This window comes from Falco naumanni, chromosome 3, assembly GCF_017639655.2.
Source record: "Falco naumanni isolate bFalNau1 chromosome 3, bFalNau1.pat, whole genome shotgun sequence".
Taxonomy (NCBI): domain Eukaryota; kingdom Metazoa; phylum Chordata; class Aves; order Falconiformes; family Falconidae; genus Falco; species Falco naumanni.
Window position 1 is genome coordinate 36,144,416 of NC_054056.1, and position 17,432 is coordinate 36,161,847.

A 17,432-nucleotide genomic window follows, 5' to 3' on the forward strand; every position below is an offset into this window, starting at 1 on the left:
GACCTGCAAAAAACTTCTTTGCAACTCAAGGCAGGTCTGCTGGAGTCAGCAGTACAGAGAAGTCCAGGCCATCTGTGATACACCTAAAGCTACTGAGCAGCTTGGCTCCATCTGGAGCTGCCTTGAGCTTGCCGCTGGCATTTTTGACTAGGTTCCCTCCTCTGAGGATGGTCAGATGTGTAGAGGGGACGTCTTACACCCATGTTCTTCTAGTGAGGGTATATGGTCCTTTTGCTTTGCCTCCACATACTGTCCCAAGTTTCAGTGAAGCCCAGGTTATCCACGTGGATCCTCACCTTCTTCCCATCCATCGTGTTTCTGTCCTTTTACTCTCTGCACATTCGCACCCCATACATGACCACATTTCAGGAGAGTGGTCTGGACAAGACAGAGAAGCAATGGGTGGAAAATGACTGTACTTTTTTGGGTGATGACTGTACCCCAGCACATGAGGCAGAGCATGAGAGTCCCCTTTTCCCTGGTTTAGCCTTTAGTTCTCACATGGAGATGGGTCTGTAATAATATTCCCTGATGTAATGATCCTGCCTGTGGGATGAAGGCCAAATTCACATGGAGTCTTTCCCACCTGTGACCCCTTCTCCACTCTGATGCTCTTCCCCAGCCTGAAAGGATGCCATAAAGAAGTAGGGACTCTGGCGCTTTGATCTCTTGAGGTCCCTCTGGCAATGAGGCAGGAGCATTCCTGCCATGCTCAGAGCTCTGGGGGTGCCACAAAGGCCTGAGGGGAGTCCCATGACAGCCTATGGAGACCCTAGTCCCAGAGAGCTGGGGGTGACAGAACAATAGGAGGGAAGAGGGACAGCCTGGGGGGTGGAGGAGCAGGCACTGGTGCCTGTGGAATAATTGGGGGTGGGGTGGAGGAGGAGAGTGTGTGTGGGAGAAGTGCACTCCCCTATGAGGATCATGTGGCTGGGGAAGGTCTAGGGGGGGGGGGGTTTAGATGGGGACCACATCTGTATGGACTGTGGGGCAGGGCTATGGGGGGTATATGAGGTGAGGGATGGGGTTATGGCGGGAGCAAGGTGTGTATCATGTCTGTGGGACAGCTGTATAGAGTTATACATCTGTGTGTGGGATATGTGGGACAGGGTTATAGGGATAATGAAGTGTATTTGGGTTGCATAGGACAGGGCTATAGGAATATTTATCCATATGGGGTGTGTGTCACAGGGTTATAGCATTATGCATCTACACAGTAGATGTGTGGGATGAGGCCATACGGTTATGATATATGGGATAAGTGGGGCAGGGCTATAGGGTTAAGGAGGTGTATATGAGATGTGTGGGATAGGGCTATAGGGTTATGCATCCTCATATGGGGTGTATATCACAGGGCTATAGGGTTATGCATCCACAAAGTGGGTGTGTGGGATAAGGCTGTACAGTTATGTGCATACGTGGGATCTGCGGGCTATAGGGTTAGGGAGCTGTATACAGGGAGAGTGAGGCAGAGCAGCCCCGGGGACCGAGGGAGACTTTTCCACGGTGGGCGACGATGGAGGGCGGGACGGACCCTGGGGCAGAGCAGGACCGGGACTGGGAGATCCAGGGCGGGGGTGCTGGCGGGAGGGGGGGTCGGTGGGGGCGCGGTACCCCCTGCGGCGCCGTGCCCGTCCCCGCCCGCCCTGACGGCCGCTCTCCCTCTCTCCCCGCTCCGCCGCCCCGTCCCTCCCTCCAGCCGAGCCTCCGCCTCCGCCTCCCCGCCCGGCGCCTGGTCCTGGCGCGGCTGCCGAACGGTCCCGCTCGACGCCTCCCGGACCAAGTGCCTGTGTGACCGGCTCTCCGCCTTCGCCATCTTAGCCCAGCTCAGCCCCGACATGGTGAGTCCCGCCGGCCGCGCCGCGGAGGGAGGGGCGGAGGGAAGAAGCAGACGGGGGTGGGGGGTGGGGGGGCACGGGGGGACACGGGGGGAAATAAAGACGGAGGGAAGGGGACGGGACCGGGATGGAGCGGAGCATCCTCGGCGTGCTGCTTTCCGGTACCGCGTACCTGCGAGGAGGGGCACCGGGGACGGACCCGAGCCCTGCTGCAGTCCGGTGTCGCCAGGAGCGTGGCGACACACCGTGAGGCTTTGCATCCCCCTCCCCCCTCCCCGCCGCCCTTCCTCTCCCCTTCCCCCCGACCCTGACCGCAGCTTTGGGACAACGACACACACACAGCGACACATCGGGGCTGCTGCTGCTGCACTGCTTCCCCCCTTCCTCCCATCCCTCCATCCCTGCGCTGTGCCTTTGCGTATGAATATCGCTAAACGTGGGGGGCGACCAACCCCCGCCGGGTGTATTCACTCCCGTGGGTTCCCCACGCACGAATTCTTCACACGTGTCCTAATTTTTTTTTTTTTTTTTTTTTTTGGGGGGGGCGGTTTAGGGGGGAATCGCTCCGTGCCCCCTCCCTCCCCGCTGCAGCTCCACAGCTCACTCATGACCCTTTCACTGCCTCGGGGTCCTTCTCCCTGTCCCCCACTTTTGGGGTTTTGGGGGGGGGGGTGTCCCCAGTCTGGAATAAGGGACCGTGGAGGGGAGGAGTTGGAAAGTTTTGGCCGCTGTCGGTGACACGAAGCTGGTGCCGTGTCTCGGACGGAGCCTCTGGAAAAAAGTGTGAGATTCCTAGAAATTATCACTGGGCGGCTGCACCCTGAGTCTGAGAGCAGGGTGGGTGCCAGGGTACCAAAGGGACCCTGGAGTGGTCAAAAGGGGCTTTGCAGGCTCCTCTCTTTCACCTTGTGCTTTTAAATTTGTATTTATTATTTTTTTTAAGTAGTTAATCCCTTTTTAGGCAGTTCCCAGGTTCACAGAGCAAAGCTCCCTTTGCTCCCTTCCACCTAGTGCTTCTCCATCTGCCTGGGCACTGGGACTTACTGGGCCCTTGCAATTATTTACTAATTATGCTTTGCTTGTTAAATGCTGGCTTAATTCAGCAAAAGGGGAGGGGAAAGGAAGAAAGGAAGGGTGATGGTGGTAAAGGGAAGGGGGGGGATCACATTTTCCAAGATGAAGGTTTGGTTTATTATTAGAAACACTAATGTATTTGGTCCACTAGTTACCATGGAAACAACATCTGCACTGAAGTGGTTTTAAAGACACAGCGTTGGTTGTGTTTGCCCGGGCCCGTGTAGGCCCACCCGCTCCGGCGCTGTGTAATGGGCTCTGGGGTGTTGGGCAGAGTTGTTCTCGGGGTCCTCTTGAGAGAGGCACCAAGCTTCTGGTCTCGGTAGAGATGAGCTGGTTGAAGGGTGCTTGAAGGTGGGACCTGGACTGCGTTCCTGCTTGGAAGGGTCCTGGGAAGAGCTGGTTGCATTGATGCTGGTGTCCCTGCACTCATCTTCTTCAATGGGTCGTTGTTGCCTTGTCTTCCCAGCAGGCAGGCTAGGGTCTGTGTGAAACCAAGTGGGCAGGGAGGTAGCCTGCTGGGCTAGTGCTCTCCAGGAGTGGTATCCAGCCTTCTCAAGGTGGACAGGCTGAGCTCAGGCAAGCCAGCTGGGACCCATCTCCTGCAACTCTGTACCTGCCCTGGGACCCTGCAGGGCTGTGTCCTGCCAGCAGCAAGGCTTCACCCTTCAGCCCAAGCTACGGCAACTTAAGTGTTTTGCTCCAGACATTGTGGTGACTACCACAGTAATTAACAGGTGAGCCTTGTCCCGCATGGGATGGACTCCGTGCTATTGTTGCAAGCAACCCAGTCCTGAAAAAGTTCAGGGAGGTTGTGTGGTTGAAGAATATAAATTGTGATGTCTGCTGCGGGAATACTTATAAGGCAAAGGCTGAAATGAAGTCAGCCCAGGTGTGCTGCTGAGCTGCTGGTGAAAGTCCTCTGCTGATCCTTCTTCTGCAAGTGGGCAGAGGACCAGGAGATGTGAAAAGAGAGAAAGGAGGCTTTGTTTTGGCTAAAGCAGAAGTTTCTTTAACAGAGACTTTATATTCACACAGTGCTTGGTATTATTGAACTAAGCAGCTAGGGGAAAAAAATGGTTAACTTGGTGTGGCGAGATACTGCTTATCCCTCAGCTCTAGGTGTTCGGAGTGTTATCTGGGTAATGCGGGGTTGGTATAAGCCCTTTATCATCCATGCAAGTATTTTTGCATCTGAGAGTGGGCTTGGCTGCAGGAGGATGCAGCTTCATTCCCCCAGGCATGTTTTATTATATCTGCAACTAACCTCTCAGTTGGTCCTTTGGGGTTTAGGCCTAAAATCGCTTTTCATTCTTTTTCTGACTCCTCTGGCTCCTGGTTGAGTTACATTTTCACAACTCATTTTTGCCCAGCCTGGAATCAACTCATGAGCATCAGAATGAGTCCTGTGGCCACGCTAGGAAGAAAGCTGGGACCTGGGTACCTCCTGAGTCCCCCCACTAACCAAAGCCCAGAGTCTGCTGATGCTGTAGAGTGTTGTTCATCCAGGTCCTTGTGGTACCACCCTCCGTTTCCTGACTGAGCGTCATTCTGAGCAAGCATGGGGCTGCCTCCCTTCCCCAGAGGTGGCATCTCGTCATTGTTGGTGTCTGCGGTGGTGACATTTATAGTGCAGTTTTTCATGTGCCTTTGGAGCTCTCAGGACAAGAAGCTCCGTCCGCTTGTGTCATTAATATTATTTATTGCTATAAATCTCCCTTCTGGAGTCTTTGGCCCTGGCAGTTTGAAATATTTGTAACCCCGGTATGGGCACAGCTTCTTTGCAGTGAAAAAGGACCACAAAAGGCTTGTGGAGGATGACTGTTGCTGCCCAGGCAGCTGATTCGGACTTGCCAAGGACAGAGTTTCCCTGAATTGCTCATGTGATGGGGAAAGGAACCAGTTTTCCTTGATTCCAATGAAACTAGGGGCTGAAAGTGCTTTGTTTTGAATTGGTTGTGGAGACAGGCATCCCTAAACCCTGATGGAGCTGTTCAGATCCAGCTCAAATGCTGGAGTTCAAATCTGACTCTTTCTCTGCATCCAGTTTCCCTTGTATCCTGCTATTTCAACTAAACGGAGGCAGCCTCTTGCACTGGTTTGGCACAACTGCTGTTTGACCATCATGAAAGATTAAAACCTCTTAAATTAAGGAACACAGGAAAGATTTTTGGGGCTCTCCCTTCATCTTGGTTTTATACCTTAGGCAATGGTATTGATGTGCTCTGAAGCTACACCTGTACGATAGCAGTGCTAAACAGAGAATAAGGGCAAAAGGAAACTGCAGAGCCATGTGTGCAAACTACAGCTTTGCAAACTATGGTCAGGCTGATTAGGAGTCTTCTGGTGGTTTTTTTTTTCAATATTTCTCAGTAGTTTGGGCAATTTTTTGGAAGTGGGAAGGAAAGAGAGAGGGAGCCTGAGGTCGTGGAGGAGAGCCTTTCACTCTTTGGTGGCCTTGTTTGAATTTCCTTTGTGTTGTCTTGTCTGCTTACCAGCTCATGATTGGCCTTGATAAAGTCTACGAAGTTTTAAAGCGTGGTTCTTACAGCACTTGGAACCATAGTTAGACTGTACAAATACTTCTCTGCTCACTCCCCTGCGTTTCACTAGCCTGGTCTGCAGAGGCAAGGCTGATCAGAATTAGACATCGGAGCTCTGTTCTCACCTCTGGTGTTAGCGAAGGTTGAAAGGTGCTGGTGGCAGGAACTTGTATGAATGCTGACTGTATGTCTGTGCTGAATTTTTGGAACATCTCCTCTCCATGACGGTGTTTACTGACAGGCACACCATTAGCTGGAAGTGTTGTACAGCACCTGTATATTTTTTGGGGGTGTATTGTAGCAGAGCTACTACTACAGAGCTGACTGGGAAGCATGCTGGCAAGGCTGGTGATTGTACGCAGTGGACATCCCTGACCCTATGATACCCCAGGATGTTGCGAGAGGCTTCCTTCATGGATATCTGTAGTTTGCATAATTTCAAGGCACTTTTTGTGGTGTGTTTCCCACCTAAAGGGACAACGGCTTCAAGCTCCTCTCTCAAATCACAACATTTTAAATTTTTTTTTTCCCCCTGAAAACATCACAACCTTGTGTGTGCAGCAGAGAACAAATCCTTTTTGCCCTGGGGAAATAACGAAACATGGAGAGTAGGTTTTCAGTGTACTGTATGACTTGGCTGAGCAGGCTGGGAAAGGAATCAACATGCAGGTCTGGTGTGATATTGCTGTATCTTGAAGATCTTCCCTCTGAAAAGATTGCCCTGTGCAATGGGAGGTCTGTGTACATCATGGAGAGTGCGTAGACACAAGGTGGGTTATTTTAAAGCCTTAAACCTCTGTAAGGTCTTGTTTGCACAGGGAGTAGATCCAGGTTTTCCAGCAGCAGGCTTTTCCCCTGGAAAAATGTTGATGTTCATGAATTAAATATTTTGTAAGGATGTAGCAGTTCTGATAACATTTTGATGGAAAATTATAGCAGTGTTTCACTTAGATAAGACCGGAGTACTTTATTTGGTGATGAATGTTTTAACATTTATATTCTACCATTGTTTATCACGTGAGATCTGGAGTCTGGATAAGAACAAAGTCTTTTGCATGCCTGGAGAACAGACAGTTCTCATATTTACAGTAGTTTTCAGGTTTTGTTAATAATGATGCTGCTTCTCCTGCAGTATTAACTCTTTGATTCAAAAGTTGGACTTTTCTGCTGAAGGCAAGTTCTGAGTTTTGCCCAGCTTGATGTCTTAAGGCATCAAACTACTGCCAGTTTGTACAGGGGTTTAGGGAAGAGTTTATTAGACTGGTGTATCTGACTGTATTGGCTAGGCTACAGCCAGAGCCATTTCTGTGCCTGTAGGTGAAACTATGACCTTGGGCTGATCATTTCATTGTTTTCTGCTTCCGTTTCTCCAGCTGCAGCATGCTTGCAGGTGACATCCCAGGCAGTGTGCATTCATATTTGCACAGTGCCCCAAGCCTGAAGGGTGCTACAGAAAGCACCGAGTGCTGTCATTTCCCTGACAGAACATCAGAAGCCTCCGCTTGCTCGGTTAGCAAGAGCCTTGCCAGGGCAAACATTACTGTGCTGAGAACATTGGGGCTTTTGAGGTCCAAATCCTCTGCAAGCCTCCCATGCTTGTGCCATTGGCACCTCTTCCTGCAATCATCCTGTCTTCTCCGGGATGCTGCTGTGTGTAGAGTGTCTCTCCAGAGCTGATTGTGCCTCTTGCTACAGAGCCCTTGAACTAGAAATGTCTCCTAAGATTTCCTGGGGATCTGTGCTATTACTGCAGGACTCTACGTGGACAAAGGGACACTCCAGCTGGACTCCTGCTCATCTCAGGAGAGCTTTGGTTTGGGCTGAGTCTGGGGAAGGTTACGGTCTAAGGGCTGCTGGGGATTTCTGGGGTTAACTCATATCCTGCTCCACAGCAGGAGCAGCTGCTGTGTTTTCTTAGGAGTACCTTTCCCCAAGGTCTGTGGCAGCCTGCAGGAACAGGCTTCGATCCTGCAAATCACAAGCTGGTCTTTCTGTTGCTCAGCAGGGATGCTTTCTTCACTAAACCCGGTATTGTCTCCCAGAGTTTTGGCAGGTGTTGATAGCATGCAGAAGATAGGGTACGAACCAGCTGGGCAGACAGTTTTCCCCTCCCATTCTCTTTCATAATACAATTTGGAAGTGGAGAGGATGTGTGATGCCCTTAGATGGCCAAATGGGCCAACCCACAGCCTTGCTCCCTCTTAAATGAATTGCATTATTTTTTAAAAGTATCCTCTTAGCAGAAGGGGCTGAATTGCGATCCTACATTGTCACTTTGTGGCAAGTCACCAGCTTTTAAACGTTTGCTTTGTCATCACTGACCTGAAGTCTGTCAATATGCATTGCGGAGTGAATTTGGGCTAAATCTCATTTGAGTCTGGAGAGGACCTAGAGTCAATATACGGATGATTTATGCTGAGTTTTTAGAGGAGGGGTATTACTGATAGAGCTTGTGATGTACTCCAGGTGCCAGGGAGCAGAGGAACCCTGGTTTGTTACTTTAGTGACAGATGTGAATGGAGATTGCTATATGCTGTACACAGGTACCTAAGAAGGGATCCCATCAGCAAATAAGTGGCTGGTGTTCGAGCATATATAGGAAAGAAATCAGAGACAAGGGTGATAGGAAATCCCTTTCTGTGCTTCTAGGAGAGACAACACTTGAATATATTAAAAGAAGACAGGTAGCACACAAGGCAATAATAGGAAGATTTGGCTCAGCATAATAAGCAGTCTTCCAGCATCCCACCTCCTTCGCGGCTGTCTGCGGATTCAGCTGTCTGTCGATCCAGCGAGTAGTTCAGTAGATATTCACAGCTGACAGCTTTCCTCCACTGAGTTTCTGCTCCGCGCTTGTGGATTCGCTCAGGTCTTTAACTCATGACAAAACTCCAGGCGGTGGGATTGCAGCAGCTTGGGTCTGCGGCTCTTCCCCTGCGAGCCGAAGCCAGCGAGCTCCGCACAGCCCTGGCAGTGACTCTTCTGCAGGCAAATGCTGCATCACCCTGTATCTCTTCATCTGAAGGGGACGTGGGAGAGGAACATGAGCAAGTGGCTGGGAGCTTAAAACCATTGTGGGATTCAGTGCCTCAGCGTAAGTAATACCAGGCCAAATTCACCCTTCGGTGTAAAGGCAAGAACAGCACAGGCATTAACCAAGTGATCCCAGGAGCTGACCAGGGCTGAGGTTAGTCCCTTGTGTTCAGCTGAAGTGAAAGACACACTGTGCACGCCTGGGATACTGTGTGTCCAGGTGTTCCTTAGGGGTTTGGTGCTTATTTTGAGCTGCAGTGCTTAATGGCTTGTTGCCATGAAGGCAGCTTAGCAAGTGTGACAGCTGCCCTATTACCCAGCCACGGCTTACTGCTCTGTTAAAGGAGGTGTGGATTTAAGCCAGGACACCAGGGTCTTCCCAGTTCCCACTTTCCCCTTTCCTAAGAGCTCAGAAAGCAGCTGTCAGACTCAGTGCATGCAGATTTGAGCCATCAAGGGCCAGAAATGTGAACAAAGAGGGTGAGCGGTACCTGTCCGGGATGCTGTGCTCTGTGTTCAAGCAGGATGACTGGTACGGTATGTGAGTGTGGGTGTGTGTGAGTATGAGCGTGGGAGAAGATTTGTCAGAGATGCTTGGTGTGGTACCTCCACACTGATGGTGAGTGGTGGTGAGCTCTGTGAAACCGTTTGACTCTTTTCTCAAGGAGAAAAGACTGAGGGGAAAGAGGATAATAGTCTTCAAGTGGGTAGAAGGTAGCTGTGGAAAGACAGTAATCTGATTTCTGTGTCTGTTGGGGATTGGAATCAAATTGCAGTGTGAGAGATTTAATTTAGGCACAGGGGAAAACCTTCTGACTGCAGGGATAGTCAAGCTCTGAGAGCCTAGTCTCTGTCAGCAAAGGTTTTCTTGAACAGGCTGGGGATGGTTTAGATGGCTTTGAGGCAGGCAGTGGGTGAGCTGAGCTTGTCCGGTCTTTTCCCACCTTCTTGCCTGTAATTCTGTGAACTAGATCCTCTTTGTGTCTGCTTCTTGCTGTGTAGAAGAGAGAAATGTGGCAGAGGGGTGGCACGTTGCTACGAGGTGGAGGAGCGGGATGGAGGCAGATGGGGAAGCCCTGGTGCGTTAGGGCATGTATGTGGAAAAATCAGTCTGGCCAGTTGCTGGGACCACCTTGCCTGCTTTTCACTTCCTGCTGTAGCTCTTGATCCATTGTTATTTTATGTTTGTAATGTGTTATTTGGACCACTGCATCACCTGAGAGGCTTTAGCTGTGGAGCACAACTTCGATCTGCTCAGTGCTGAATGAGCTACAAAGCCACCCCAACCCAAAAATATGTGAGATATACAGCTGAAATTTCCAGCTGAAATGCAAGGATGCTTGGATACAGGCGGGTGTGGGGGCACATGTAAACAGCACGAGGGCATTAGTCATCGCGATCCGCAGTAAGTCGTGGCACATCTGCCGTTGTCAGGACTGTTTTGTAGGCATTGCACCAAGCAGGGTTTTACAAGGGAGGTTTAAAGCTAGAGCACTGGATAGCTTTCTCGGTGTTTTTGGGGGAGCTTCTCCCATGGCAGAGGACAGCGTGGGAGACATCACAAAGGTGCTGGTTTGAAAATGGCAACAAGTGGGTGATGGAGGCTGGGTTTCATGGGCTCATCAGGGGTGGGAGTCAGCGCATTAGTGCTAAATGAGATTATCTTCCTTTTCAAAGCACTTCAGGGACTAAGTGTGTTGTTTTTGAAGAGTCAGTTGAACTGTTGAGCATTGCTTGTATTTCTTACGTCATTTTGCACCCGTCTCTGTGGTGCTTTGGCCTGGAAAAGCCCTTTTTAGGTAATTTTAGGTAATCTGGGCAGGCTGTTTCACCACTGAGCCCTGTTGTGCCCTGCCTAAAGGCTAAGGTTACCCTTGAATTGCCATGCAGTGAGACATGGAAATTAAGGTGTCCTTATTTTTTTACTAGCAATGTCTACTCATTTAAACCAAAATTGAATCAGTTTCTGAAAGGCTTGTGCCCTCCATACGTTTGCTATCTATGCTGAGTGGACAAATCTACTGGCAAGATTTTGGCAGTAATGGCAATACGTGTGGAAAGTGGGCAATACGCATGGAGAACAAATGTCAGACTTGTAATTATGAGTATTTGAGCTTGAAAATTCCCTCTAAATGTTAGTACTGTCTAGTCAGGATACTGGGCTTATGCTGTGTGTGGTAACAGACAGTCAAAACTAAGATGGCATCTAGAGTGCTCACTAGCTACCTGCCCTGCTAACCAGAATGCTATACAGAACAGATTCAATAGATCTGTGAAAGGGAAATGACTCTGTCCTTTTCCCACAAGCAGGACAATGCTTTCATTTTTCATGACAAATTGTTCTTTTAAATATGGCAGTCATGTCAGCCATTCCCCAGATGGGGAGTATCTTACTACTGGGGCCAGTTTTCATCTTGTTTATATCAACTCGGTGCAGTTCTAAATCCAGGGGCTGTTACAGTTTTACTTCCCAGTCACTCAGCTGTGAATGAGATGGGCATAGGGGCCAGAAGCGGATTCCTTGAGTGCTGCTTTGAGATCAGTTTCATGTAGAGGAAATTAGCACCAGTGGCTCCCCAGTAATCAGCTGTGTATTGCGGTGGGTGGGTGGAAATATGCTGGATCCCACAGGCTCTTCGGTTTGCAATAGGAATAAAGCTGTCGTTATCATCATAACAGAATACCAATCATCTGCCAAATGGCTGAAATCCCTTCATCTCCTTTTCAGAAATGAGCTCTGGCCAATGAGCCCCTGAAAGCCTCTGGGGAATGAAAATGAACTGGAGGCATCTTTTACTTCAAGGTTGTTGGTTCAACCCTAGTTTAGGTCAGGAGCCATTGCTAGTGCAGGGATCTTCAGTGATTGAGCAGTGAGAGGTGGGAACCTTCGTGGAGGTCCTACAGGAGAGGAATCACATCTGCAAGTGATAATTAAAGGGACTGAACAAAGGCAGGGTTTAAGAGATGTTTTAGAGGTGGCTTGTGCAGTCTTTGCAAAAGTGATCACAGGTTATGCCTTGGATGAAGCTTTTTCTTAAGGGCTGGTCTTCAGCGGGCAGGCGTGCTAGAAGGGGACAAGGAAGGCAGATGTTCGTTCTCCGTGATGGTAGGCAGCAGAGTGATATAAGCATATTTGGCAGAAGTCTTTCTCCAGGCACCATGGCCTCAGGTGTTCCCCGCACTCCTTGGTTGAGTCTCTCCTAAGAGCAGGATGCGCAGGCATGGGGAAGGCACGTGTTGTCCATGCTGTGGGGAGAGCTGTCGGTCTGGCATCACTCACCAGTGTGACATTGATAGAGTAAAACAAACAGTGGGCTGTTTCGGAATAATTTGGTGAAATGCTGTTGCCTGGCATGGAACCAAAATACTGCTTAAATCAGAATAAACACAGTCTGGATTCTACCCTCATTTTCCATTCCCAGTCTGCCATGGAGTTATTTTATTTTAACTATGTGTAAATCTTACCACATTTCCTTGCAAGGTGCTCAGCACTGCTGATGGGAAGTTACTAGAGATAAGGGCGTGTTGTGAAATCAGGGCAGGATGGGTAATGCAAGAAGCGGCTTGCAAATCAGTTACAAACTTTGAATTGATTATCCTTTGTGTAGTACAAAGAAGCGGCAATCCCAAGCAGAAAGGAGCGTTAAAGAAGGCTCATTTTTAGTGGTTCGAGCATATGTCCACACTGTAAAATAATGGTAGCACTAGTAATAATAACAATAACATAAAATATAATAATAATAATAATAATAATAATAATAATAATAATAATAATAATAATAATAATAATAATAATAATAATAATAATAATAATAATAATAATAAAAAATTTCATGGCAAAAGCAGCTCTAGCATTGTCCTGTAATTGTCCCTACTGTTTAGTTGTTAAAATGCTCTCTGGCTGTGTCTTAGCTTGTGTCAACTTGCAATGCCCAGCTGTGGTCCAGGGGAGGGCATGGTCCATGGATGTTCCACTAGGCAGTATGGACAAGACCCCTCTGTTCTGAATGGTGAGTTTGTATGAATATCATCTATACTGTACGACTTCATCTCGGGGTAATGGAGTGGATCCTGGACCATCTTATCTTCTAGGACTGACAGCGAGATAGAGGTTTGCTGCTTACCGCGGTGCCTGTGGTACTGCACAGTCTGATTAAAGTTCGCTTCTGCCTCTGTAGTCTCAGAAGGAAAAGAGCACGTACTCATAGAGGAATAGACCATTTTGATTACTACTAGCTTTGTTATAGAAAGTGGTTTTATTTCCTCTTCAACATGCTTTAAAGGGAAAGTCTGGAACAGAGCAAGTTTTACCATATGCATGAAAACGAAAGATTTAAAAACCAGATGCTGCATCTGGCCAGCTCACAAACAGTTAAACCAAAGGGTCTCTTCCTCCTCCATACCTTCCCATGTTAATATTGTGCAGCAGAGAGTGAGATGCTGGTGCTTGATTGTCTTGAAGTAGCTTGAGGAACCCCCTAAGGCGTTTACACATATCAGAAATATAAGCTGAATTAAGGTTTGAAAAAGAGGTGGAGGGCAGTGTTATTCTTTTCCATTTCCAGGGGGTCAAGATAGGCCCCGGAGAAGTTAAGTCCAGTGTATGCAATCTAAAGCAAGTTGGATGAGAGGGCTTTGAAAAGATTGGCTTAAATGATGGAGCCACGCGTATGGTTGACCTGCGGGCAAGCTGGGAATAGAGCCCTGCTCTCCTCGCTTGCAGTCCCCTTGCTCGGGATGCTGGTTCCCAAACTGCAGCTTACAGAGGGATGCGAAGTGGCTTACAGCTACTCATCGGAGCCCAGTTAAACAGCAATTTCAGTAGCTTGGCCGCACAAAGTCTAATGGGAAATGGATGGGGAGGGAACAAAGCATAGTGTATTTTAAATAATGATAGTGAAAATGTTTAGGAACAGCTGGCTGGGCAGGAGGACAGTGGTCCTTAGAGTTAATATGAGCCTGATCCAGCCCACCTTGATATCAGGACTGGAAATTGAGGCACTGAGGGTGCAGTCTGGTAGTCCAAACAGCAGCAGCAAGCTGACCATGGCATTGACAACTGGCAGGTAAGTAACGCATGCTGTTAACTCTTGTAATTCCCCACCAGCCTGAAGGAAGTTATCCTGACAGTTCCTATTAACAAGCAGCTGCATGACCTCTCCACTGCCCTGAGAGCTTCATCAAGGCTGTTTACTAAATGCAGATTGCCATGTTGTATCTTGAGAGCAGACTCAATACCAAGTGAAGAGTTAGCAATTGTTAATAAATAGTAGCATGTTAAGATGTCTCTCTGGGTGATTTTTATGTACTGTAATTACACAGAATTGCCTGTTAGACTGGCCAAATTACATAAAAGGGGCTTCAGCTCCACAAATGCATTCCCTATAATGGGTGACGATTAGCTTTGACATGAGAAGCCTGTAGTTAAGATACAAAGGAAGCAAAACAAGGTAGTAATCCGCTGGACCTGTCTTGCAATGACATGAGCTGAGCTGGGGAGAATGTCGGGTTGTTCCATAAAGAAGTTGTGAGAAGATTATTTATTGATGATGCCACTAAGTGATCTTCATGCAGGGATCTCAAAGCCCTCCTCAAAGTTTTGAGGATGGAGAAGGTTCTGAGGAGATCTTATTGTGGCATTTTAATATATAAAGTGTTATAAGAAAGACTTTTTACCAGGTTTTGCTCAGAGTAGAGTTAATTTTCTCCTCAGTAGCTAGTATGGGGCTGTGTTTTGGATTTGTGCTGGAAACAGTGCTGACAACACAGGGATGTCTGGTTCCTGCTGAGCAGTGCTCACACAGAGCCAAGGGCTTTGCTGCTCCTCACCCCACCCACCAGCCAGCAGGCTGGGGGGGCACAAGGAACTGGGAGGGGACACAGCCGGGACAGCTGACCCCAGCTGACCCCAGGGGTATGCCACACACCTTATGATGTCATGCTCAGCAATAAAACTGGGGGGTTGGAGGTTGATGGGGCCGCTATTGCTGCTGTTTCTTGGGGCCTGGCTGAGAAATGATTGAGTGGTGGTGGTGAGCAATTGTTCTCTTTTGAAGCATTTGTTTTTCTTAGATTTTGGGTTTTCCCCTCTTTACTAGCTCTCCCCCTGCCCCCCCATGCCCCCCCCCCCCCCCCCCCCCCATCCCCCTTAAACTGTCTTTATCTCAACTCACAAGCTTTGCACTTTTACCCTTCTTATTCTCCCAATCCAGCCTGTTGTGGGGGGAGTGAGTGAGCAACTGTGGGGTTTGTTGTGATCCACATGTGATCCACAACAGCAGGGCTTGTAGGAACAGGACAAGGAGCAATGGTTTTAAATTGTAAGAGAGTAGATTTAAATAGGATATAAGGAAGAAGTTTTTTACAATGAAGGTGATGAAACACTGGACCAGGTTACCCAGAGAGGTTGTGGCTGCCCCATCCCTGCAAGTGTTGTAAGTCAGGTTGTACAGGGTTTTGAGCAACCTGGTCTAGAGAAGGATGTCCTGCTCATTGCAGAGGGATTGGACTAGATGATCTTTAAAGTTACCTTCCAGCCAAAACCATTCTTTGATTCCATTGAAAAAAATGGCTTGGTGCCTCCCCACTGCTCCTCTGCTTTGAGTTAAGTAAACACTTTAGTCCTTCTGAGAATGCTGACCCACCAGAAAAGCTCCTTTTGGCTCTGGCCCAATCCTGCCTTCACTAAATCCCTGCTATTGCCCATATTTTGGGGTCCACCAAAAAGAGTTTTTGTTGTGCTCTTCTTCTCTCCCTGTCTTGAAATTAGTGGAAGAAATATGTCTTCCAGGAGGTAAAACCTAAGCCTTCCTTCGAGCAACTTCAGCTTTACCCCAGGGTGTCAGCAACAGACATGCCCCAGCACAACCAGATAGGTGGACATCAGTGCTACTTTCACTGAGCACTGTGTGATGGTCAGGAGAATGGTGGGGTATGAGCAGCACCTGCTTGTTCAATAGGTCTTCTTGCGTGCCTCACATCTGCTTCTTCTGCAGGTGAGTGCAAAGCTGTGCTTCTCTTGGCTTTGCAGAATCCCCAGAGGTGGACACGCACAGCAGAGGCAGCATTGGCAGCTGAGTTTTGTCAAGAGCCTGGTTCTCACCCAGGTGAAAGTGTCATATCATCACTTGTTGAAGTCTCTAAAAGATGCTGTATGTTGCTGTGGATTGCTGCCCTTCTGGGTGGCTGTTGTCCTGTTTGTCCAGTGGCTGTACTGGAGTACATGGCTGGTGCTTTATCGTACCACTGCAGTATATACAAAGAGCCTGAGCCTGAATGAGAAACCCAGAATCTAACTGAACTGAGATTAAAAGAAAATATTCAGAATTTTTTGGGCAGATGACAAGAGCACGTTCACCTCTTCGTCATTCAACCCTCCTCAGTCAGTACAGCACTGACATACACCCCTTTGTTTAGAAAGCAGTTCACTTTTTGAGTACTGGTAAAAGCATAATTTTCCAGCAATTTTAACAACTAGCTTTTGGTTTTGACAAGAGTTGTCTAGCCAGCAACAAAATCAATACAATGTGGCTTAAAGAAACTTCTCAAGGATTGTGAAAAGCATTCAGACCACTGGCACAGTAAAATCGTCCCTGAGCAATTCTTGGAGTAAATCACACCTATCTGGTCCAGTTCTTTGACAGAAGAGTGGAATGAGTCCCATTGCTTTGAGCTCACCACCTGTGAGGAGAGGCAGAGGGAGCTGGGCTTAATTGGACTTGGAAAGATGAATGTAAGGGGCAATCTGATCTCAACCTACAGGTATCAGAGGGGCAAGTACAAAAAATTATAAAATCAAACTCCTTTCACTTGTGCCTGATGATTTAACAAGCGGAGAAGACACAAACTGTAGCTTGGGAAGTTAATGTGTGACCTTAGGCAAAACCATATCACCAGGAGAGTGGTGTGGCCCTGGAATGAACTCCAGAGCTCTCCATCTTTGAGAATTTCCAAGACTCATCAAGACAAAACCATCACCAGCATCACCTGAAGTTAGTGGTAGTCTTACTTCAAGCAGTAAATTGGATTAGAAAGCTCTAGATGTCCCTTGCAACCAGTACTTCTGTAATTCTCTGACTTTATGAGTCTTTAATTTCAAATGTGCAGGATGTCAGGCTCAAGGCAACCATTCTGAACAGCAACACGTTTCTAAAAACAAAGCCCAGCACCCTAAATTCCAAACGTGTATGCCTGTGTTTGATTTGGGAGCTAAATAAATGGTTTAACTTTTTGGTGACTTTATGAGTATGATGTTGTGCCTATAAAGATTTTCTTCAGCCTTTCTCAGTATCAAGAATGGAAAAACCAGAACGAACAGCTTTCTTGAATGGTCTCAGGCAAACTGCATGGCATTAAGAAATACTTTGTTCTGACTGGAGCCTGTTTGACCCTGGAGCCAGAGCAGGGTAATGGAACAAGCACAACTTGAATGAAGTTGCTTTTCACAGTGTTCTGCAGAAAGCAAGAGAAGGAAAGATAGAAATGCGGAGAATGTAAAGGCGACAGAGCCAAAGAGATGCATTAAGAGCAAGAAGAAAAGGCAGAATGTGTCATGGAAAATGGCCAAAGGAAGGGAGGAAAGAAGACAAAGGAGAGAAGAAAATTAGGGAGAAAGGAAGAGAAGGAAATAGAAAAGAAGAAGGAAGCAAAGTGAAATTGTAAAGAAGTGGAGGAGCGTCCTTCTGCCCTGCTAGGCAGAGTGATGAGATGGTAGGACAGCAAGCAGCCCCAGGCAGTAGCACTCGTTATTTTCATCCCAGCTGATGTCATTGATTGCTTCTCTCCTCCCTTGTCATGCTTGGTGACAGAATCACAGAACTTGCAACTCATAATGACCTGCTCTGTTCCTACTCAGCCCAGGCAAAGGTTTTCTTTCCAGCTCCAAATAGGCAGGGCTTCATCCGTGTTTCAGGGTGCTGCTGGGTGGCACCAGCCAGCAGACATG

The 17,432-nt window shown here is 48.0% G+C and overlaps 1 protein-coding gene across 5 annotated transcripts in view; it reads left to right on the forward strand.

The window, feature by feature from the left end:
* Window positions 1–17,432, forward strand: part of ADGRB1 (adhesion G protein-coupled receptor B1) — a 294,498-nt gene that overhangs the window by 203,386 nt on the left and 73,680 nt on the right. For all 5 annotated transcript variants that reach the window (XM_040588096.1, XM_040588098.1, XM_040588097.1 and 2 more), the window contains exon 18: window positions 1,700–1,841. In XM_040588096.1, coding sequence (XP_040444030.1) covers window positions 1,700–1,841 — 142 coding nt within the window. The remainder of the gene's footprint in view (window positions 1–1,699; window positions 1,842–17,432) is intronic.